Genomic DNA, 24,880 nt, shown 5'->3' on the forward strand with positions numbered 1-24,880 from the left:
AGCTACTTAAAGGGTGGGTGGATTCCCTGACGTTGACGTCAAGATCACCAGCCAATCAGGATTGGCGTAATGAGATTGATGCTTCTGTTTGCATACGCGTTGAGGCGCATCCCATAGTGAGACATCGAACGGAGTGTTATGAATGAGAACTGCAGTTCTTATTATACATCCATGCTGCAGACGGGTTGTGCCGTCCTCTTCCGGTAATTGAGGGGATGGCAAGAGCAAGATGGACTGCGCATGCTCAGAGTCCTTTAAATTGAGCCTTTTAGCATCGATCACGCTGATAGGCAGCTATGTATATATTTACCTTTAGCCACCTTAAAGGAATGGTATGCTCATTTTTAAATAATTATCATCCGATAAAACAGACCAGTCTCTGCCAGTCTTTCTTTTTTTTTTTTTTTAATCCGATGACATTATCAGTGATTTTAAACTGATTATATACCGAAATAACATCAACACTGTGGGCGCCGCCATTTTCCGGACGTGACGTAAACCATGCGTTTGGTTTTCGAGGACACGTTGATCTCCATGTTATTTACTGTAGTTTCTCTATTCAAATATGCCTCACTGTATCGCGAAATATTGCCACAATTCTGATAGGAACAATCCACGGAATGCTTAGTTCCATCTGTTGCCAAAAGGTAAGCGTAAGAAGTACATTCAGAGGCAGTGGCTAGCGAAATGTGGCCGGCCCGAACCAAAAGATTCACAGGCTCATGTATGCAGCGAACATTTCAAATTTCCGGACGACTACTCTGAGAGTATGATAAAACATAACATGGGATTTATGGAACAACCATTACTTAATGGAGATGCAGTACCATCGGTCTTTCTGGTGTCATCACCGACCAGGACACCAGTTCGGCCAGTTGAGAAATCGCCCTCTGCAAGTGTGAAGCGACGGAGGAGCAGAAGTAGTGCTCGGAGTAAGAATAAGGTATGTTATAGCGCATTTCCATTGCAGCGGCTAGTCCCGTTTTAACGTCCTTTAGCGTCCAGGCCAGGACAGTTTTTGGTGGCCTTTCCATATAGCGTAGTACCGACTAGTGTGTATTTCCCCCCAGTTTTTTCCGGCCCCATAAAATCGTGATTCTATGGCCAGGGACAACGAAGCTGAGTATGCTAAGGGAGGGAATCGCTAGCAAGGGTGGTACTACATGCATACATATAGTATCTTATATCATCTTCCTATTATACACACATGCATTTCCAAACATCTGGACTACCTATGTTGCAAATGTATTATCTCTTCAATTTACACACGGCATCTATTGCACGTCTGTCCGTCCTGGGAGAGGGATCCCTCCTCTGTTGCTCTCCCTGAGGTTTCTCCCATGTTCCCTTTAAACTGGGGGTTTTCTTCGGAAGTTTTTCCTTGTACAATGTGAGGGTCTACGAACAGAGGGTGTCGTATTGTCATACTGATAAAACATCAAAACTTCTTCCTCTGCTGACGAGTCCGAACTCAAATATTCAGCTATGTTTCCGTGTGTTGACAAAGTGAACGCATGGATGACGTCACGACTATCACGTGACTACTGAAAATGGCAAAAATGGCGGCGGCCAGACGGAATATAAAGGTTTTGATAAAAAAGAGCTATAAAATCATTATTTACCGGGGAATATCGCTGATTTCTTCAGGGTATGGTTTAAACATAATGTTTCACTAAATACTGAAGTTTTGATTAATTATCTAATGAGTGGACCATTCCTTTAACTAAATTGGGTGCTGTGTGACGGTGCTGCCACAGGACTCTGCAGACTCTTAAGCTTGGGATCAACTTTAAATAGACAATCGGAAGGATACATTACATACGGCTGTTTCTTCGAGTGCTCAAAAACACTTCACATGGACCGACTGTCACCATCAACACTTTGGCTTTTCTTTAAACGCGATTAAGTCGTTGTTCAGTGACTCAGTCGAAATTACTAGAGTCTCCAGTCACCGAGATCACTGCAAATGTATATTTAATTTCAGCAGCTATTTGGTCATATTTCTGAAAGGCAAAGAAAATAAAGTGGTGATCCATACTCTTTTCGATCACAAGAGGACTGAATTGCACCATTAACCCATGTTACAAATCTGACTTAAGCGTTCATGTTTTCTTCGTGTTGAGTTTTAATTTCTCCATGAACCCTACACTCAAGGTAGGCTGTTTATGTAATGTTATTGTCACATCTTCTTTTATTAATCAGATGTATATTTTAATAAGTGATGAACTGCTGTTAAGGAAAAAATGAAAATAATACCAACAAAACTTTTTTTTTTTTTTAAACCTACCTTTTAATAAAATACAATGTCAATTTGAAATATTATTTTGAAAGTGTTGAAATGTTTTCCCTTATTTAGTAATTAACACATAAGAGAGGTTCAAATCAGACATATAATCACGGTCACTGTTTTTTTCTTCTCACTTGTCACTTAGGGCTTAAATGTCTACAGAGTCTTTACTGCTTCTCATCATGTTTTCGTTCAAGGTGAAAACACATTCAGAATGACCGCCATAGATGGAACGGAGGGTCTGATTTGCGTTCATAAGGTTCTGGACCTCCGCCTTCAGGGCCCCTATGGGCCCTCAAACGCCAACAACTGCTGTGGACCCTTTGGATTCCACCTCCCTAATCATGGACCCCAATATTGTTTTGGATGATGAACACTACAATGCTGCCCGTGGCATGTAGAAGATTCTTCAGGCAAGCCTTGACGTGGATGCTAAGACATGTTGAATGGATGTCAACAATAACTGCAATGCTAGAGCTAGAAACTAAAGCATTATCTTACTGAATTGTTCTTTTTTTTTAGGACTACAAGTCATGCAGGACATCAGTGTTTTTCTTGGTGTGGATGAATTATCAGAGGAAGATAAGCTGACCGTACAGTAATTCACTTTCGTAAGATCTAGCTTTTTTTTGTTGCAGCCCCACTGCGTAGCAGAAGGTCAAATGGCGAACCTGGTGCCTCTCCATAATACAATCAAAGGCTTCCAGAGCATTCAAGTAGGTACAATGCTGCTTGCTGCACCAAGATTTAGAGATTTCAAATTCATTTAATGTTGATTGTTTTGGAAAAGTCATTGAAAAGGCTGAAAAACTGGCAGAGGAGTATTCTCATGTTAAGAACTGATTCAACATGTTGTCCTTTTTTGTTGTTGGAACTGTGAAGCAGCAAACTATTTTTGTTAAATTATTTGTTTGAATGCAAACATTGGTAAGAACTCTTGTATAAGGCTAAATGTTATCCCATCATGTGGCGAAGCTTCTTATTTAACTCCCTTTCTTGCATAAGGAGGTTGGTGCTGTGTTCTTTGAAGGCTTCAAAATCCTGTAAAGTTATGGAAATGGTGTTTAGTGTTTTTCAGCGATATACAAGCACCTGACTTTGAATCGCTTTTCAATATTGCAGATTCAAACAAACCTTTCTCTGCTTCCAATTTGATTTTATGGATTCATCAAGTGCACACTGGAGAGACTTCACTTTAACATCTGCATTAACAGCTTCGACTTCCTTTTCAAATCTGGCAGGGACAAATGTAGGCGGGGACAACAATTCTTACCATTCAGGTTCTTCGAGCAGTTGTGTACTTTTGACACACCATGTATTTACCTGTGCTCTGCTTTGGCCCAGGCTTTTTTCTCTTCTTTCCATTTAGTCTCCAGCTGCTTGATTTCCTCTTGTTTCTCCTGTATTCAAGAGCAAAGTTATTGGTTGGTCTGTAAAGAGCTTTGATTAATGAGAACAAATACTATTTTTAATCACCTGAATTACTTTCCCCCTTTCCATAGACAAGTAGAGTAGTTTGTCTTTCTCTTTGGTGAGGCTTGTTATGCTTTCTCTCATGTTGCTTTCCTTCAAAGCATACTCTTCTGCTTTTTGTAGCTTCTGCTGAAGGTCTGGTTGAGGAGAGAAGGTCATGCGTTTACAAGTGCTTGTGCTTTAAAGCACTTCAGAGAGTGATACACAATTTCTACCCACCGTTGCACATTTCTACAGCATCTCTTTGTTGTTGCTGAGAATCATGTAATTGATTAAGTTGGGATGCCTCCTTGTTTTCATGCTGCATTGTTTGTTCCAGGATCTTAGACTTGCATCCAGCTAATTCCACACTGAAAGATTGATATTGGAGAAAATGTAATTTAGAATAACAACAAATGGGGAAAAACGCATATTTTAAAAGCTTCAAACAAGAAATGTTTGGCAGATTGGACAGATTAATCACTCAGATGATCAAAATGCTGTTGATCAACCTTTTAGCAGTATTAATAATTAACGGATAATAGTTCTTACCTATATTCATTTTCCCTTTTTTCATATTTTTCTGTCAGCTGTTTGATTTCTTGCATCAGTTTTTGAACAAACACTTCTTTATCTTGTAGTTTTTTGGAGAAAAGTGTTTTGTTTTCCGACTGCAGTTGTTGGTTTACCAGCTTTAACTGAACATTTTGATGTTTGTGCTCGTCCATGAAAGCAATTATTGCTTGATTGTTTGAGGCTAAATCCATAAATCTTTTCTCTATGAGCTCAGCTTTCTTTCTTTCACTGTCAAGTTCTTTCTGGTGTTGTGCTACTTGTTCCTCTGACTCCGTATTGATTTTTTGCAGGGCTAGACATCGAAGAAGCACTTCATCTGCTCTCTGTTTCAGCATGCAGATCAGACCTGACTGTTCGTCTATCCGGGACCGCAGCAGCCCTGTCTCTGTGGCATCCTCCACAGAAAAGCTTCGAAGTCTCTCCAGTGACTTCTGAATACCATCCATATGCTGGAATAAGGGAAAAGCCCTGTGTTATAACATGTTACACAGGTGTTTATGGCATCTTCTCAGTAAAGGTATGCTGTGTTTTTGAACAACAGCACATAAAGTACACCACCAATAAGCTAGTATATTTGATAGGTCAAATAGTCATCACTTTTATTGGAAGGAATAAAATATATATAACATGAATACAAATTGGACATATGCATATCATATAATAAATCAGTTAAATGCAACCAGGAAGAACAAATAAAATAACTCAGGGGGCAGAATAGTTCCTGTCAATGATATAGTTGTATATCCAGTGGTGGAATGTAACTTTACATTTACTTAAAATATATACAGTGCTTAAATGTGCCATTCTGCATAGGCTAATGATTATTTTTGGTAGGCCTACTTTAAATATATTTTGATGATAATAAATGTTTACCTCTACGTCAGAACTATTTTGAATGAAGTACTTTTATTTTTCATCTGTAGTATTGCTACTTGTAGCTAAGTGATTAATTGCAGTACTGCTTCCACCTGTTTAAAGCTCACTGGATTGTTATAACGTTAGACTTGCCTTTACACGTAAGTGGTCGAATTGGATTTGAAAACGTTTCTTTACTGTTTTAGTTTGGGTAGGTGTTTTTGTCAATTAAATGTCATGCAAGTGGAGTACAACATTTTTCCTGCAATGTTGCGAAAACAAAGTGTAATCAGGAGACGGCTAACTAGAGAGTTAGCTAGCTAAATTAGCTAGTAACAGTTAAGCTAGTTCTAGACTAGAGACACCAACGGAGGACTCCGCAGATTTGTCGTTGCCGTCAAAAACCTTGTCATACCTCCGTCGTGTTGCCCTCCAACTTCACGAAGTTGTCTGCATTTCTTTGTGGAGTTGTCATGTTGAGAAAATCGCGGTTTTATATTGACAACAACTTAGTTTTAATTTTGCTTCAAGTTTCTCCAACTTTCAGTTGCTCGGTCGCTAATGGCAACACTTATTTTAGCCGAGCTGCCTGTTATTTAGCAACAGATGAAGCGCTGCTGTTCCGCTGCCCGGCCGCAAGGTGGAGTTGTTGAGCCTTTGATTAGCCGCTGAAGGTATGGCTCTAAATGTTATTGTGGAAGAACCAAACACTGTAAAATAACGAGTATTTTATTATGCTATAACACTTCAACTCAATTTCGCCTTGTTACGTTTTTAGTTTGCCAAGCTACCGTATTTGCGAGTCACTTCTCATTCTCAGATATGTCGCTGCCTTCTGTTGATTTAACTTCTTATGCTAATTGTTTATTTGTGTCACTTCGGGAAGCATTTCTTTTCCAGGGGACCTGAGGTTTACCGGTTGTACTCGAAAATGAATGTATGTCAAATTGAGGCATTTTTGTAATATAAGTTACACTCTTACAATCACTTGCAATCTTCTTGTAGGCCTATCAATCTTTATGTGTGTGACTGTGTGTCAGAATGCAACACGGTTCCTTGGTTGGACCCGAACCAGAGATGTTAGGATTAGCCTACGTGACCCGTCTTGGCCTTTTAGGATTCAGTGCAACCAAATGTAACTCTTTTCATTCGTTAGTTTGTATTTGTTTAACTCCCATCATTATTTTTTCTTTACCAGTGACCGTGTGCAACCTCCCAAGTGCGGGGCAAGTAAACAGCGTGGCAGCCCCGTGTGAGTGAAAATCACTGGCACTATGCTCGAGACAAGTCGGACCTGGCTGCATGGTATTATGCAGATTCCAGGGCCAGAGGGATTTATCCGGAGGGCCGAGGCAGGCTTGGGGGGAGCGGCTGGGCTGTCCCGGGCCTTTGTGCACGCCCCTTTTCATCAACTAGCGGGCCAAGAAAGGCAGACAGAAGAAAGCACCAGCATCCCAGCCCCAGTCCCTGCAGCTCCTCCATCTGCAGAGTGGAGCTGGACGGACCAGCCAGAATGTGGAGAGCACTGCTGCTACAACTCTTCCTCGTCTTCATATGCTCTGTGAGATGGTGCCACTCTGAAGGTGAGTAGTGGGATTTTGCTTCCATGTTTCTTTGGTTCACACAGGCTGTCAGCTGAATGATTCATTGAGGACCTGCTGAGTTATTGTGCTATTCACTTGTGCACTTGTTGCACATCAAAACAAAACAGTGATGGGGAATTGAAGTGTTGCTGATTGATAATGATTAGCCTATGTATTTTTAGGATTAAGCAATATATTTTGAGTACCTAATGGTAATTCAAACAGGTTAAATGAATGAAATACAAAGGAACAACCTTGTTAATAAACCCACCGTTACATTAATTACACAATGTCCTCCAGTAATTGTGTCGTGGCCACTAAGTAATGTTTTTCTGGCTCTGGAGCTAAACATTGTAGCACATAGTATTACTTTAAAGGTTGAGCACAAAGCCTTCCTCAGACAGATTGGAAGTTCTCTTGAGGAACTTTTGCCTGAGCTTTACTGTTGCTAGGTAACAGAAAAGAGCATGTGACTTACAGACAATCTGTGAGGACTGAAAGCTACTGGTACAAATCTCATTCAGTGGAGCAGATTTGACGCTGCAAACCACTAATTCAAAACTTGATTCTAGCTTCAGGAGCACATTTATTTCCTAATGTAAGACAGCAGACAAACACTCAGATACTGCTCTTATACATGACAGTCTTGTGTTTGTCTCCTGCGTTTGTAGCACAGCTAGAGCCTACTTCTCAAATTGTAATCTGCTTTCTTTTTGCTCAACCCTTAGTATGTAAGCTCCTTAGTGTGAATCAAGCAACTAATTACACTGCAGCTGCTGCAGAATGAACCCATTTCTACCTAAGGAGAAGTGTGGAGTTGAGTAAAAACTGTACCAAGAGAAAGGTCATGGCTACAGCTTTCTTATATATATTTGTATAAAATATCCTGGACCAAATTCCTCACTGTCTAACAGACACACACACATGAAAGAAAAGCTGGACTGTCTATGCCAAAAAGACAATACAACAGTGTTGACAGGGAGACTGTAGCATTTAGAAAATTCAGCTGGCATTTCCTTTGAATTACAGCAGTCACAGTACTTGTAGCTAACATTTGCAGATGACTACTGAGGTGTACAAAATGACTACTTGATAAAACCACAGACTCTCAGTAAACTTTGTCAGCATGTTCACAGTGATCATTAGCTTGGATGTTTGTGATTAGCAAATAGTGATGTAGACAGTTTTTTAAAATAAAATTATCAGTGATTTATTGTTGATAGTTTCATAACCATTCCATGTTATCAAGTTCCTCCTGGTGGTGTGGGACTGAATAAATGGTCACTTCTGGATACATTCTCTAAACCCTGTTTGGTCCTCCATAAAAACCTTTTAGTTTGATACTTGTTATTCCAAGACCTTTTGTAACACATTATCCAGTCTTTAGCCTTGATACTGCTACAGAATGCTTACACCGACATGAATAGCTAAGTGACATTTTGAGGGCATTTCACGGTGCTGCTTTGTTAACCATCTTTTGCCATTTTTGCTGTTTCACACATATTTTGACACTATACATTAAGTTGTTTTTCTCTGTAAATAATTTGCCACTGAGCTCCGAATAACATAGTAAGTGCAAAGTAAGACCTTTAATGGTGTTAGTTATTACGTTTTGTTTACTTCATAAGAGGAATGTGAAACAGAATAACAGATTGTTAATGCAATTGTCAGCTATTATTCTGGTCAGATGTTACCGGGGTTAATGTGCCTTGATTCGATCATGCCTATCCTTCCGTTCGGTCTGTATTAACTGTAAAAAAGTATTCTGTTGTGATAACATGTTTAAAGACTCAAAAACGTTGCCTGCACGTGCATGTTAAACCTCACGCATGCCGGCTTCTATCCGGTATAGGAGCCTAAATCCTTGTGCAACAGTTACACTGCATTCGAAACGGGGACACAGTTGGCACAAATCGAGAGCAAATCCTTTCCTTTCCAGCAGCCCCCAGGTTACAGACGCTGAGGATAACGGTGAGCGGTGACTCACTGTACACAGGAGAAATAAGTTGTCCTGTGGCTGTCTCATCGCATTGTGACAGCTTCATTTATGATTCTTTTCACTCATGCTTTTGTTAGGGCACGTACCAAAAACCATGTTGGGTTTTCCTCAATTTCAACCACACCAAGCCTTTAGTCCACACTCTATATATTCCTCCCCCTTGCTCCCATGCCACTGCCAAAGCCCCTCGGTTTTTCAATGTTTTGTGTGTAGCAGTGAGAGCCAAAGTCACTTGTTTGGCAATTGACTGCATTCTGCTGCATTGATTTCCATATGAAATAGGCAGCAGCACTCCGCTCTGACAGCATGGATGGGTCCAGCGTTCCATGCTGCCAGCAGCCCCTTTTCTCCACACGCATTCAGTGAGTGCAGGGGCCTGCACCAACACAAGGCGGTATTGATTAAAGCTTTGAAACATCCTTCAGGCGCCCCACATCACAAGAAAGACATGGTAGTGTGGACAGGTGTTTTCTTAATGGGTGGCCATGACAAGGGAGCTTATGTTCAACTTTTGTTTCACCTTATCGCAGGAACTCCTGCACCACTGTTGAGTACTTTTTTAGGGTGACACTTCCAGGTATGAGTTTGCATCCCTGCTGGCACCTCTTTTGTGCCATTGTAATTTCACAGTGGGGTTTAAAGGCGTATGGGGGGCTTCATTCTAATGAAAATTCCTCTACTACTCTTCTTTGTTGGGCAATAGTAAGGCTTCCTTGTCTTCCTGCATGGATAGTGGGGTGCTCTCTCCTGCTGTGGGTTTAAGTTGCTAATTAGGAAAGACAAGGCTAAAAAGAAGGAAAAGGAAAACATTCAATTACACAAAACACCCAAAAAAAGCTCATAATCTGACTCAGGCTAAACACTATTACGAATAGTTTTGCACAGTTCACCTTGGCTCTTACCTTCGTTAATATTAATTGACTTGCAAAATTGTGAGTTGTCAGGATGAAGACATTTGAGGATTAAGGAAAAGTTACAAAGACGTTCTTTACAGAATGTAAGAAGAGCCCTTGCATAAGATAGTGCTGTTGAAAGGTTCAGCTTCAGTGTATCTGTCACCTTTCCCAGAAGTAATACTGTCGGGAAACACTGGCTGCATGTGAAAGCCTCCAGCAGATTGGTTTCTCCTTGGCATACGTGCTTTAAGGTTATCCAGCTTGGTCTATATGGCGACTGAACATCTTTGTGTTTCATCCATTTGATGAGCAATTTTTTCCAATACCATTTGTTGTTACATCCATGTTCCGTTTAATGACACGATTGTATTTTCTTTTTTTCGCCCTTTTTTTGTTTAAAATCCATCTTTCATTGTTATAGGAACAATTTATTTTGTTAAATAGAGCGCATCTCTTTGCAGTTTTCAAACTGTACACAACACTTGCCCTTACCTCCATGCTATAGATGATGCTGACACCTCTGGGATCACTGCCTTGTAACAAAGGCTCCCTTTGAGCAGATTGTGGGTAATGTTATCATGAGTAAACTGAGCAGGAAAAAAGCTTTGCCTCCTAGGTAGCTGCTGAAGGAGTTAAACATGCAGGTCGTAAAGCAGTTTGGTGTTTTCCTGGCTGCTTAATCTGAGACAATCATTCTGATCAGAGAATGCAAGGCTTTAAACGACACAGTGTACTATTCACATTTGGCAGTACTTTGACTTTCTAGCCAACACAATATCATATAACAATGTATGTATACTCTTTATGTTTAAGTGAGGTGGAGACATTGAACATAGACTTTTTAAGTTTTAATGAAATGCTTTAGTTTATTTGTATTAAATGAAAATGCATTTATATCTGACTTTAATGCCTGGCTTTTTGTACCTTGGCAATACAATTAAAACAAATTAAAAAAACTTAATTAAAAAACTTAATTTAGGACTTTTATCTAATTCACCATCACCAACACTAAGTGCAGATATATTCACTTCAGGTCAGAATGACTTGCTTGTTGTGAATATATCTGCACTTTTCGTTGTTCGGAGTTGGGATCTCTATGGGTTTTGCACTTATTGTAAATCGTGGGCAGTGGGTGAGGGAGACGGGTGGACAGAGGGAGGGAGTTGAGGTGGATGGAGGTATTTCTTTAACTGTTTTTTGTTTATATCCAGAGGGCATAAGAAATGCCTCTCTGGATATGAAGTGGGAAAACCTACATTCCAGTAGAAAACCCAATGCAAAAATACTATAGAGAGGGTAAGGAAGAAGGGCAGATGAAAGACGGGCATGAGGTAGATGGAGGTGGGGTGAGGAAGATGAAGGAGGGGAAGAGAGGTGAAGAGGGGGGATAAAAGGGAGCTACTGTTGTCGTGAACAACTAGCAGTGGCCTGTATTCTCCTTGTCTCTTTTCCTCTCTTGTTTCTTCTCCTTTCTGCTTATCTTTTTCTGCAGCCTTGCCTTTCTTAACTTCTCCTGTTCCTTCTCCTCATCCTCCCCCTTCTTCACTTTGCTATTCCAGCTCTGGTCTTTATTGGCCAGGTTTTCCCCCACCTCTGTGACTTTCATCTCCATCGGTGTGACTTTCATCTCCCAGCTATTTTGTTTCCTAACTAGGTCCTTTGTGGACTCCTCCTGTTTCTTTGTTTCATATTTCCTCTCTTTTACTCCTGTCCCCACCACTGCTGCCAAGCTAAGTGTATCCTCCTGTCTGCTCTCCTGGGCCTGCAGCACGACCTGTCTTGCTCCGGTCGTCGGTAAGCAGGGGAACTCTTCCAGGTATGTCCTCTCATCCTCCAGCTCTTCGGTTTCACAGCTGTGGTCTTCATTGGCCAGGTTGTCCTCCATCTCCTTCACTTCGATCATCATCGTGACTTTCATCTCAGAGCAATTTGGTTTGTCAACCAGGCCCTTTGTGGATGTCTCCTCCTGTTTTAATTCTGTCACCACTACTGTCTCCACGCTATGTTGTTTCACAGCCGAGTCCTCAGTGATCTTCTCCTCCAGTTTGAGGACTTCAGACTTCAAGTTGACTTCCTCTGCCAAGTGTTCTTGCTTCTCAGGCAGGACCTTTGTGGGCATTTCCTCCAGATGCGTCTTCTTGTCCTCAATCTTCTGGAGTTTCTCCTTAATCAGTTGGGTTAGAGAAGCCCAGCTTTCTTTTTTCTCAGCCATGTCTTTTCTGAACTTCCCTGCCAGTGACTTTTTATCTTCCTCATTCCTTTTATCGCTTGTCCCTATTTTTGACTCTGGACACTGCTTTTTCTCTTGCAGGACCATTTGACTCATTTCTGGTTTCTCAGCCAGGATGTTTAAAGATTCCACCTTCAGTACATTGTATTTTTTTGTGGTCACTGCAAGCTTCTGAAAGAGAAACTCCTTCTCCTTGTTCAGACGCACGATTGCAGCGTCACTCTGGCGGATCTGATCCTGCCAGCTCTGCTCTTTTCCCACCAATTCGGTATTTGTTCTCGACAGGGTCTTGTTGGCTTCTGTCAGACCCCTGATTACACCGTCCCTTTGCTGGATCCTGGTATTCAACATATTCTCGTGTTTAGGCCAATTCACCTCCCAGTGCTTGTTTTTCTCTGCCAGGACACGTGTATGCTTGTCCAGAAGTCCATATAGGAACTCCCAGTGTTTAATAGCCACCTCCAATGCAGTATTTCTGCTGCACAGCGTTATCTGGGCCTCTGTGAGCCTCTGGATGGCTTGCTGCTTCTCCTGTCTGCAGCTCACCTGCTCACACACTGCTGGGATCATTATTCCAGCCATGGCACAAGTCTGTTTTAGTCTTGAATTGTGCGTAGTTAGAATAATGAAAGTACAACCGTATTTCTTTGTAGAAGACGGTAAATGTTTTGAGTAGTCTGTATGGGACTGTATTGTTCCTATGATGAATGTAGGTTTCCGTAGAAGTAAGTGTATGAAGTAAATCCGTTTGACCTGCAAACATGTTCAGAATGCCAATGGCTTTGATGATGACCTCATCGTGACCTCATCGTGACCTCATCGTGACCTCATCAGCAGATGAAGTTATGACATCATCAGCAGATGGATGCCAATTTCATCTTCTGATGATGTCATAACCTGGCTCACTCACACTGACAACACTAACTCGCACAGGAAGTTCAGGAAAAGCAATGAAAGATTTTGTATTTATTTGAATTTGAAGGATCACGGCTTTGTTTACCGAGATGCATTCAAAGTTGCAATCCTTAACCTTTAACATGTTCATATATGTTCATAAATATATATTCTGCTGTGGCTTAACACCACAACAGTTTTAAATTTGGACCGTTTTAGAATGTATTTGAAAAAAAAGACAATCGAATTTCCGACATAAACAGACGAGTAGAATTTGGGCACAGATCGCAACTTATAGACATTTTGCATAGCTGTTATTTTGTTGAGTTGTTTCGCGGCAATTGCTCTGGTAGGTAGTGGTGCAGTATATATGTCTAGGGCTTTTATTTTGAAAGTAAAATGCAACCCAACGACTAAATAGCATTGTGAAGTGGGGTTTATCAATCTCAATGTCAATGTTGTCATTATTTTACAGACATTAAATACCATCAACATACATTTTACAATAGTAGGTTAAAGCAAAAGGTTAAGTACAGTATTGCCATTCTAAGTGAATAAATGCATTTTAAATATATTGATAGCAGAATTTATTTATTTTTTAAATGTTGTGGTTCAGAACTTTTTTTTACTTTTTGCATTTCCCCAACTCCTGTACAAACTGTTGAATGAAGCTATACACATGAGGTAATGGCAGCTCAGGTGAAGTGGTTGCCCCTTTGCAACGGGTCCCCTAACCAATATACTCCCAGCAAAACCGGCCTCTGCATTGCTTTTTTAAAAGGCTCTTAAAGGGGACCACCTCAAGACCTGAACTGGTTAAGGAATTATAAAAACATGTAATGGAAAAGTATATCAACATGTTTACCTAAACAAGTGTAAACGACTGGAACATTTATGAATCTTGCGTTGAATGTATTTAGATTAAGAGGTCTGTCACCATCTCCTATATGTAATGTATTTTAAAGATTGATCACTGCCACAACAGTAGTGGGGTCACTGCCGGTGCTACTGCACTTACAACTAGTAACTTCAAGTCATTATATTGGAATTGTAGAGCTATTTCTATAGGGTGCTGCAGCATTACATTTTTTGAAAAAAAGCCACAGTATTTTGCAAGTGTAGAAAGCTAGTTGATTAGGACAGAAGCATTTTTCTAAATGCTGGATAAGACAAGACAGAGATAGACGCTCAACCCCAAGCGAGCACCACCAATCACCACCTCGCAGCTCCTCTCACGAAGAATTTGGGTAAAAATGGATGTGGTACCACCCAGTACCACTATTTATTCCAATTACATTTCAGACTGGAAAGCAACAGCACGCACCATGAATCAGGCTGTCAGAGAGACAATCAGAAGTACACATTCCTATTGGACACTGAACTATGCTGCCTGAATCAATCTCTCCTGGAAAACATCAGGAGAAGGTAGAGGGGTGGTACCTTATCTCTACAGATGCTACTCAGTGGAAACATCAAAAGGAATCTTGAAATGAATGCAGACGGAGAAGATTGTGGAACTGTCGGGGGGGATGGCTGGCACGCTTGTCTCCAAGGCTTGTCAAATCTGTTAACAACATGCTTCATCAGTTAAAGGAATCCCCCTTACGTCATGTTTTGATCAAATACAGATTTGTATCAATCATGTTATTATTCACCTTCTTTTTAATAATTCTTTTTAGGGTTCCATGATGGACAGAATGACACACATTTTAAAAGAAAAAATAAGTTTTGGGCTTAATCGAAAAATAATAATGACAAAAGCCTTATGAATACTAATAATGTAATCAAATGCACGCTAAAGGCTCTTTGAGCATGTTTTCTCTCAGAGATTGTTTGTTGTTTGTTTTGATATTTGATATTTGTCTATGTTGATGTTACACATGGAGCTGCTGTGATGCAAGTCAAATTTCAGACTTGATCTGACCATAAAAGTATTATCGTATTGTATTATCGTATCGACAGTTAAAGCATTAGGAAAGCTTGCAGTCAAGCACTTATTCTTGCCATCATTTGAATTGTGTTCAGGATGCGAGTTGGGGCAGTTCCGCTGTGGCACAGGACGGTGTATACCCGGTGACTGGCACTGTGACGGCACATCCGACTGTGTGGACGACTCTGACGAACACGGCTGCCGTGAGTTGCTCATTATATCACACTGTAGGCTAACATGGCGCTTGAGAGGGTAGGGATGTTTAGTCAAAACCCATTCCAACCTGAATCAGAAATACTAAGATCCTTGATTTAAAAACCAGAAGGATCATTCAGTAAAGGATAATCTACTCTCACTCACTTTACAAAGTGAATCCACCATATAACATTTTATTTGTGTGAATTCTTAAACTAAAAGGTAACTAGCTTTAGTGATGTAAAGAATAATCCTACCTGCATAAATTCAGTGAAGCAGAATTATAAACATAAAATGAAAACAAAGTACAAATAACAAAAAATGGTCCTAGAGTACAGTACACGAGCAAAGGCACGTAGTAACTTTCCCCTTTGCTGGATTACAGTCGGGTTTTGTAATTGTGAAATGCTCTGTGTGTATTCCCACAGCTCAGGTAACATGTGATTCGAGTCATTTCGAGTGTTTGAGTGACGGCGAGTGTATCCCTGATGTGTGGGTGTGTGATGATGAGGAGGACTGTGAGGACGGCTCAGATGAGAGGCACAGCTGCCGTAAGTACATGTTGCATTATTAGCAATTCTTTGGAGGAGCTTTTTCAAAGTTTTGTGTACATTTTGTTATTCCAGTATCTCCAAAAATACCCACTTAATGGTCTGTGAAAGTGTAATACCTGTTCAGATCCTACAGCTACACTATAGGAAATGCTTTAAGTGCAAAAAAGAACTATAATATCAGTTTGTTATGTGCTGCTGAGTCACTCTCCACTCTGTCCTCAGCTGGAAGGACGTGCACCAGTGGTCAGTTCAGCTGTAGTAACGGGGCATGCATCCCAGGAGAATACCGATGTGACCGTCTGGCGGACTGCTCAGATGGATCCGATGAGAGAGACTGCCGTAAGTCTTCCCCGGGGTGGTTTGCCTTTTTTTTTTTTATCTCCTACTCCTGTGGCATTTTAATCATTTTGTTAAGATTAAGAGGCTTGCTGACTGACAGAACGGGCCACAATATGCTTCTTGTTGTCAGAGGTTGATTGCAGATTCCTTGGTGGATTAGTCAAGCTGAAGTTCAGCTGCTATGCTATTATTGTGCCGACATGGTCAGACTCACAGCACTACACACTGTGGTAATCTCACAATTGCCTAAAGAATGCTGTGGCAACCGCTGTTGTTACGGTGGTGGGGTTACATTTCCATCGATTATCCCTCAAATTCGCCAAGCTTTTCACATTTTCAAAGCTAGGAAGAACACAGTTGTCAAGCTGCCTGCTTGGTAAGTGTCGCCCTGATGATGACTTAATCTTCCAGATTACCCTGAGTGCACACAGCTGAGGTGTGCTAATGGGGCCTGCTACAACCGGACCGCGAGATGTGACCAGATAGTTGACTGCCGGGATGGCTCTGACGAGTCAAATTGCAGTAAGCAAATACGAATTTCATGTGGAAGTCATTGTTTAGAGTTCCAAAAAATGCACCCAAGAAAAGCAATACCATCCATTGCTCAAAATCATCACCAACTATATCTGTTTGTCTTATTCTCTTGTGTTTTCTTAGCACAGCACTGTAATACGGGCCTGTTCCCGTGCCATAACGGGGCGTGTGTTCCTCAACGCTACGTCTGTGACCACGACGATGACTGTGGAGACCGAAGTGATGAGCTAAACTGCAGTATGTAGCTTCTGTCTATGTACCCTCTCTTCTCTTTCAGACTGTCTGTTATGATTCTAATCTTATCGATAGATGTTCCTGAAATGTTTATTGTGTATTGATATTCTCCACTTTACCTGCAGCATATCCTACATGTAAAGGGAACTACTTCACCTGCCCCAGTGGCCGTTGTATCCACCAAGTCTGGGTTTGTGATGGGGAAGACGACTGCGAGGACAATGCAGATGAAAAAGGATGTGGTATGGATTCAACATTTTTTAAACCACTTCATAAAAACCACAAATCTTGTTTGTTTTGTTGCTGTAAAGAGCAGAAACGTTAGGCTTTTGGCTGTTTGTAGAACACTACAGCTTGAGTACTCTGTGAACCTGATTCATCTCCAGTCTCCATGGTTTGTTCCGGATAGCAAGACGCTATGCCTGTGCTCCTTTAAGTGTGTTATTCAAATGCCTCTTTGTGGCACAAGATCAAGATCACTTCTGGACAAGCATACACGTGTCCTGGCAGAGAAAAACAAGCACTGGGAGGTGAATTGGCCTAAACACGAGAATATGTTGAATACCAGGATCCAGCAAAGGGACGGTGTAATCAGGGGTCTGACAGAAGCCAACAAGACCCTGTCGAGAACAAATACCGAATTGGTGGGAAAAGAGCAGAGCTGGCAGGATCAGATCCGCCAGAGTGACGCTGCAATCGTGCGTCTGAACAAGGAGAAGGAGTTTCTCTTTCAGAAGCTTGCAGTGACCACAAAAAAATACAATGTACTGAAGGTGGAATCTTTAAACATCCTGGCTGAGAAACCAGAAATGAGTCAAATGGTCCTGCAAGAGAAAAAGCAGTGTCCAGAGTCAAAAATAGGGACAAGCGATAAAAGGAATGAGGAAGATAAAAAGTCACTGGCAGGGAAGTTCAGAAAAGACATGGCTGAGAAAAAAGAAAGCTGGGCTTCTCTAACCCAACTGATTAAGGAGAAACTCCAGAAGATTGAGGACAAGAAGACGCATCTGGAGGAAATGCCCACAAAGGTCCTGCCTGAGAAGCAAGAACACTTGGCAGAGGAAGTCAACTTGAAGTCTGAAGTCCTCAAACTGGAGGAGAAGATCACTGAGGACTCGGCTGTGAAACAACATAGCGTGGAGACAGTAGTGGTGACAGAATTAAAACAGGAGCCCCCCAAAGGGCTTTAGAATTCCTCCACACGGCTGTGAAGAGTGTGTGTTTTTAGAGGATGGGCTGCAGGAGCTCTGTGAGCCCCCATGTGACCAAGCTCCACTCCCCTGCATCGATTTAAAGTGACAGTAATTTCCCTGAAAATAAAATCCTTGTCACAATTTTCTTATGATCTAGACTAAATTACTGTGGAGGTATGGCTTCCTCACACACTAAATACATGTTCCCTTTCAACAGTGTACAATCAGGAAACTTCTGCTCTACTGTTTTAGGATTGAGTTTTTCCTTTTTGGATGTGTAAGCCTAAACAAGGATCAATTTGTTATGTCTGCAGATAATGTACCACAGGAGTGTTACCCAGGTGAATGGCCCTGTCCATCGCCTGGCCTGTGCATCCCCATGGATCAGCTGTGTGATGGGACGGCTCACTGTCCAGAGGGAGAGGATGAAACTAACAGCACTGCTGGGCGCAACTGCAGTTAGTACAATCACACCTCTTACACACGTTGTGACGTTTAATATCATGCAAACTGGTCAATCAAAGTATATTCATTCACTGATATGTGTTGTCAGGTATCTGGAGATGTGCCTCTCTGAGCTGTGAGCATCGTTGTCATGCTTCCCCTGATGGAGGAACATGTTCCTGTCCTTCTGGATACATTGTCAACAACAACAATAGTCGCTCATGTATAGGTATGTGTAAATCCTTTATTGACCATATTAACCTAGCCTTGCCCAACAATTTAAATTATTCCATATAATAAAATGGGAATTCTAATACTTTTACATACAAGTCCCCTTTGACTCAGCAAATGAACATTTTCGGTGCTACTTGAACCATTTTTGTCGTAAGGATTTTCCCGAGACATCACAGGTTTGCAAGATCTAAAAGTGCTCATAAAATCATGTAATTGCTTAGACTCAGCTCTAAAAGTTTGCTCTCATATCTGACTTTAAAGTAAATAAGAAAGCTTTGTTGATGCACACCTCATTACAGTTGTTGTCTCACAATAATAAAAGATGTAGATGGCCTCAAACAAGATACCGGTAGTGTTAAATCCTCATCTGCTGTGATTTTTATTTCATGCTGAAGACTTTGACGACTGTTCGATGTGGGGCGTGTGTGACCAGCTGTGTGAGGACCGAGTCGGTTCCCATCGCTGCAGCTGTCGAGAGAGCTACATCCTGGAGCAGCACAGACACTGCAGAGCTGACTCCTCGAGTGAGTGTAATTTCCTCTTTGTTTGAACAGATTCTCTTACAGACAGTATGCTCACATTTTCCATGTGCGAATAATCCATCGAACTGAAGTCAGTTAGCATAGCCATCCTTCCTAGTTTGCCAACTACAGTGGCTGCTTTACTGAGCGTCTGCACTTCTTTCTGGTGCATTGTTGCATACCAAATGTTGTTTTAGGTAGTCCCTTGCCTTTGTGGAACATAGAAAGAGTGTTGACTGAGAGGCTGACCTCTCTGCCTTCAGCCTTTTTGAAAAGAGTGTAATGATAGTGGCAAAGTATTCTACCTTTCCAAGTCTGAGTCAGGGGTCTGAATGAATGTGCTACATTTTGTAGATTTCCACTGATCTTAATTTGATGCTGAAATGCAAATTAGGTTCTGTTTCTAACCTGAACATTTGAAATAACTTCTCCATGCAAGGTTTCTAACTTGTTGTGTTTTATTTCTGCTGCAGCTGGAGTCCCGTTCTTGATATTTTCTAATGGCAGAGACCTTCTAATCGGTGACGTCCATGGCAAAAGCATGCGCACTTTGGTTCATTCACAGAACAGAGGAGTTGCAGTGGGAGTGGATTTCCATTATAATCTGCACAGGATCTTCTGGACTGATACCATTCAGAATAAGGTAATCCAATTTTCAAATCCAATGTTATATATTATGAAGCGTTGAACTGCAGTGATTGTCAAAAAGCATTACTTTGATGATATGTTGTTATTCCTTTGTAAAAGTTCACGTGAGTAGACCACTTTCTTGTTTGAGGAAATAATTGAATTAGACTGGAGCTGGCCAGGTTGAATTCTTTCTGTTATCTTGTAAAATATCAGCAATGTTGATACTACAATAATGGGATACCTGCTGGCTCCTTTGCGGCTGGGTCATAATGAAGGGAAGTCGATGTGGAATGGAATCCACATGGAAACGACCTAATCTTGAAACCCTTCTGATAGGCTGGTTTGATGTTCACATACCAGGGTGCAATTTTTGTAACTTGATCTTGTCCGTAGTAATCATGCTGTATTTTTTTTCAGTGGCACCGTTTATCTATATGCATTCTTTGTCCATCTAAAAACTCTCTGTATAGACTATGCTTTGGCTCCTGGAAGGTTTTCACTGCAGCCACTGGGCTGAAAGGCTCGGTCGTATCTCTTACTGGGCATGTGTGTATATTAGCCACCTCCATGGCAGAATGTCAGATTAAAGTGGGCAAAGCGCACACAGGGCATGTGAATGACACCGAAAAAGGCTACACTGTCAGGCTATTTCCTCATCTTCAGTTTCTCTTTAAACAGGTCAGTTGAAAAATCCTGCTTTTACGACGTGTGGATCTTGTTTCAAAAGAAGCAGAGCTGCTCAGAGCTGTAACCCCTCTAACCAGCTGCATGGTGCCAAGGCTTCAAGTCTGAGAAACTAGGGCCATGATACTGTAACATAGGTAGAGTGGCAAAATCAGGAACAAAAATCTTTACAGGCTTAACGGAAATTCATCAAGACAGAATCATCAGACCTGCCAAAAAGAATCTCTCTATCTCCCCCTTCTACTTTCTCAAATGTAATTCTCTGTATTAGCTTCTCATCTATCCTTCTTAGAAGATAAGTTCACATACTTTTAATGAATTGTTTACTGTTCGTCAGGCCCGGTTCTACGGGGGTGCATAAGGGTGCATTGCACCCTCAGTTGAGTCGTTATGCATCCTCATTTGAAAAATTAAAAGTAAAAAAAAAAAAATCAAAAGTGAAAAATATTACATTTTGCCTACTATTACTAACAATAGTAGTAATAAGAAGAAGAAGAAGAAGAAGAAGAAGAAGAAGAAGAAGAAGAAGAAGAAGAAGAAGAATATAGTTGAAATAAAATAAATTGTAATTGTGGTTGAATAGCATTGTCTGCTGCATTTATTTGATCAATTTAAACGGTAAGTAACGTTATTATGTCAGGTGCGCGTGACCTGTGCCGATGCACATTCATCATCTGCAAGGTGCTTACACAGCAGTCAATGATGGATCAGAAAATGGTTAAAACAACCAGCCCTTATCGCCAGCATACACTGCATCTACTGCAAGTAATAACAGTTCAGATCATGGGGACATTACGTTACTGTCGTGGACACGAACGTCCTCCTGCCCGACTCGCCGGCTTTGCCCGCCTCGCCCACAGAGGCGGAGCAGCCACAGCCGTCTTCGTTACCCCAAACACCGCCACCCCTCGGCGGCCCGCAATTGCCAGAGGACCTCTGCAAAACAGAGCCTGCCCAGGTATATTTAAAAAAATACCCAACTCGCCTGTACAGTGGGGTAAGGCGCTCATTTTGCAGCTCATGGTTTCAAAACAGAGATTGGCTGGAATATTCATGTGAAAAATATGCCATCTTCTGCTATGCATGTAGACATTTCGGTTCAAGTAAGTCAGATGCCTTCACCACAACAACTGGCTACAACAACTGGCGCCATGCTCTTATAGGCTATGTGATAAGGGACTGGGAAGGCATAATCAAGCAAAGAGCACATAGATCCATAGATCTCTTAATGTTGCTCTCAAAGTACACCAGATTGATGCTTTTAACTTCAATATTTAATAAAAAAATCTTCCCGGGGGAGCATGCCCCCGGACCCCCCCCCAGAGGAGGTGAGGAGGGTGTTAGGTCCACTCCCCACTTAGAAAAATAGCACTTTACCACTGCACCCTCTCTAATCTCAGATGCACCCTTAGTCATTTTGTTCTGGAACCGGGCCTGCTGTTCGTTCATAGTGGTTTCTCCTGTTTATCACACTGGCAACAAACTGATCCCCTTTTAAAGAAGTTAAAGTTGCTGTATGTAAAAATTGCAGCATTGTTAGTGCAACATTCCCTTGTGTCATTACCGTTAGTTTGCAGTAGTGCAGTAAGAAGGCACTGTCCATTAAGCCTTTAAAAGATACCCTGTAGTATTTTTTTTCTCTGAACAAGAGCTAGGGATTTTGTCTCTTACATCGAAATCGATTTAAGAATGGGTCTCTTTGTAACCAGTATGAACAGGGGGAACAACTACAGTGACCAATTGCACTTTTAATGTACCTACAGGAATGCAAGTATTGTATTTAGATACACTTGGAAAAATGTGAACTTATCTTTTAATATCTTACCATGATTTCTAGAAGCAGCGACCACCTTAGAGCTAATATCCTGCTCACAATGGCGTCTTTTGTGTACAGGTGTTTTCCGTGGATATGGACGGTTCCAATATGCAGGTGGTTTTAAATGTATCGGTTGACTACCCCGAGAACTTGGCGGTGGATTGGGTGAACAATAAACTGTATGTGGTGGAGTCCAGCGTCAACAGGATTGACATGGTGGACTTTGATGGCAGCAACCGGGTCACACTCATCACTGAAAACCTGGGAAACCCTAGAGGACTGGCGGTGGACCCCACTGTCGGGTAAGCACATCTCCCAGGTTCCATCCATCTATCTGTCAACGCATTCCCGAACCCCATATACAGTATCTGTCGTGCTCCATTGGTGTGGAATAATGGGGTGTGTGTGGGAGATTAGCAGATTGCCCTGGGTGGATTAGTGAGAAGCAATGTAAGTGATGACCCTCATTGTAATCCAATAGTATAGTTTAAGGGGGAGGGGAGCCAGGTGGCTACGGATAAATTGCTTAAGTTAATGTACAGCTCTGCGGTGGAATGCACAGCCACCCACCTGGGGGAAATAATGGGGCAATGTGAATGCCACACTTTATTAACAAGAAGAAAGTATTTTTTCCCCAAAAGATAATTATGACATTCTACATTAGCTCATCTTATTCTATTTTATTTACATTTCATTAACATCTCCTGCATGACACATAAATCCTGCAACATTCTCTCGCACTATATGTTATTTCTACTCTCTTCCTTCTCGCACTATTTTCATAGTTTTTTTATTCTGTTGATGTTGCATTGTTGGAGGAGCCTGTGATTTGAGTCTTTCACTGTAGCTGTGCATATGACAACAAATTCCTTTGAACTTTGAATTAGTTTTTACTTTATCTTTGTCTTTTACAGGTATATGTTCTTCTCAGATTGGGAGGCAGTGAATGGACAACCAGGCCTGGAGCGGGCCTTCATGGATGGCACCAACCGTTATGGGATTATTAGAACCAAACTGGGTTGGCCATCTGGCATAACACTGGACATCGAAGAAAAGCGCGTCTACTGGGTTGACAGTCGCTATGACTATATTGAAACGGCAACATATGATGGCCTTCATCGGTAAATATGTTTACAACAAAAACATTAAAGCAAATCTCCAAGACTTCTTTGGAGTAAAAAAGTCAAAAGGTCCATGCTTTTATATTCAAATAAATCAATGTTCTCCTTTTTGTTATAGAAAAACGGTGGTACATGGAGGTGCTGTGATCCCACACCCATTTGGCATCAGTCTGTTTGAACACAGTGTTTATTTCACGGACTGGACCAAGATGGCCGTGATGACAGCGAACAAGTTCTCTGACAGCAGTACCCAAGTTGTTTTCAATACATCTCAGACTCCACACGGAGTAGCCGTCATACATCAGCTGAAACAGCCATATGGTAAGTGCCTCAATAAAATAGCTTGGTATTTTTCAGAATATAGATGTTCAAAGCTTAACGTAAATATATGGAAGCTTCAAATTAGCCAAGTTTGTTTGTATGCCTCTTCCTGCAATGTATATTAGTATTAATTGACATATGCTAGTGCTACTGCTAGTATTACTTCATAAATAGCTATATTTAAAGAAAATCAATATGTGACACATTTCATATAACTTTTCCAGTTATTAAATGTAAGTTCTTGTCTTTTTTTCTCCAGTTTCTAACCCTTGTAGTGTAGACAGAGGTGGATGTGAGCAGATCTGTGTTCTGAGTCACAGGAGTGACAATGGAGGCCTTGGTTACCGCTGCAAATGTCGCATGGGCTACGACATACATGCTGATGGCAAGCGGTGTTATCGTAAGAAAATAATATATATACATTTCTTATTACTTCGGGGAAAATGATAGTTAACACCCTAAATATGTAATAAATGTAGCTGTGTCTCATTTAACCCTTTATTTTCTGTTAAAATGTTTTTTTTAAGGCTGAATTTCTTTTTTGTTTCTGATCTCCTATCTCCAGCTGTGAGGCAGTTTCTGTTGTTCTCCAGCCAGCTGGCCGTGCGAGGGATCCCCTTTAACCTCTCTTCTCAGGAGGATATCATCCTGCCCGTCACTGGATCCCCGTCGTACTTTGTCGGGGTGGATTTTAGTGCAGAAGACGATTCCATCTTCTTCTCAGACACAGCCAAAGACATAATCTATAAACAAAAAGTGGATGGGACTGGTGAGCATCTTGTTGTCCTCTCTGGCTGAATTGTTCAGAATATCCTGCCCTCATTCACAGCATAACAATTGCATTAAGTCAAAAGGAAATACATTGTGTTGTTTAAAAAGCTATAAGCAGCAAAATATGTTTCCAGTGTTTTCCCTTACATCCTTGGATAATTTCCTTCCTTTCAGAGAGCTCTACCATGTGATTGAGCCAGGCTTATACAGGGAGTTAAGGGAGTGCCTGATGGGGCCGACTGGTACTATGGGGGAGGGAGTGGATAGGAGTATGGACAGTGGAAAAAGGATCATATAATAAACTTACATCTCAAACTAATGTCCTGAAAAAAAGCAGGACAGGCTAATCTAGATTGTTTCACCAAGCAGTTTTAATATTTAATTTAAAATCTATCACCTAGGCTGTGGAAAGTAGTTACTGGTGTAGACGAGCAGCCACATCACACACTTGGAAAAAAGATTCACCGCTGCTCTGATCAGGGATGTTGTTTTTGGAGCTGCTCTAGTTTCTTCTGTCCCGTCCACATGGAGAAAATGCAAGCTGACAGCCTATTTATTTAAATGTGTTAAACGGTGCTCTGACTGCT

At 41.3% G+C, this 24,880-nt stretch overlaps 2 protein-coding genes across 2 annotated transcripts in view; one reads left to right on the forward strand and one right to left on the reverse strand.

Annotated features, from left to right (window-relative positions):
- Positions 1 to 1,838: 1,838 nt before the first annotated feature.
- LOC117466859 (coiled-coil domain-containing protein 89) lies at positions 1,839 to 5,754 on the reverse strand. The gene is made up of 7 exons (XM_034110340.2): positions 5,586 to 5,754; positions 4,292 to 4,764; positions 3,980 to 4,110; positions 3,764 to 3,897; positions 3,611 to 3,687; positions 3,422 to 3,521; positions 1,839 to 3,328 (listed from the first exon to the last, which is right to left on the reverse strand). The coding sequence occupies exons 1-7, from the start codon at positions 5,643 to 5,645 to the stop codon at positions 3,242 to 3,244; spliced, it is 1,062 nt and encodes a 353-aa protein (XP_033966231.1). The 5' UTR covers positions 5,646 to 5,754; the 3' UTR covers positions 1,839 to 3,241.
- An 887-nt stretch (positions 5,755 to 6,641) lies between these two features.
- lrp2a (low density lipoprotein receptor-related protein 2a) overlaps positions 6,642 to 24,880 on the forward strand; it is a 59,030-nt gene continuing 40,791 nt past the window's right edge. The window contains exons 1-16 of the mRNA XM_034109813.2: positions 6,642 to 6,753; positions 14,798 to 14,905; positions 15,326 to 15,448; positions 15,674 to 15,790; positions 16,202 to 16,312; positions 16,448 to 16,561; positions 16,684 to 16,800; positions 18,066 to 18,209; positions 18,305 to 18,424; positions 18,825 to 18,953; positions 19,424 to 19,593; positions 22,159 to 22,382; positions 22,995 to 23,201; positions 23,320 to 23,522; positions 23,782 to 23,922; positions 24,088 to 24,291. Coding sequence (XP_033965704.1) covers positions 6,684 to 6,753; positions 14,798 to 14,905; positions 15,326 to 15,448; positions 15,674 to 15,790; positions 16,202 to 16,312; positions 16,448 to 16,561; positions 16,684 to 16,800; positions 18,066 to 18,209; positions 18,305 to 18,424; positions 18,825 to 18,953; positions 19,424 to 19,593; positions 22,159 to 22,382; positions 22,995 to 23,201; positions 23,320 to 23,522; positions 23,782 to 23,922; positions 24,088 to 24,291 — 2,302 coding nt within the window. The 5' untranslated portion in view covers positions 6,642 to 6,683. The remainder of the gene's footprint in view (positions 6,754 to 14,797; positions 14,906 to 15,325; positions 15,449 to 15,673; positions 15,791 to 16,201; positions 16,313 to 16,447; positions 16,562 to 16,683; positions 16,801 to 18,065; positions 18,210 to 18,304; positions 18,425 to 18,824; positions 18,954 to 19,423; positions 19,594 to 22,158; positions 22,383 to 22,994; positions 23,202 to 23,319; positions 23,523 to 23,781; positions 23,923 to 24,087; positions 24,292 to 24,880) is intronic.

Source organism: Pseudochaenichthys georgianus, chromosome 21 (genome assembly GCF_902827115.2).
Source record: "Pseudochaenichthys georgianus chromosome 21, fPseGeo1.2, whole genome shotgun sequence".
In the NCBI taxonomy this organism is placed as follows: domain Eukaryota; kingdom Metazoa; phylum Chordata; class Actinopteri; order Perciformes; family Channichthyidae; genus Pseudochaenichthys; species Pseudochaenichthys georgianus.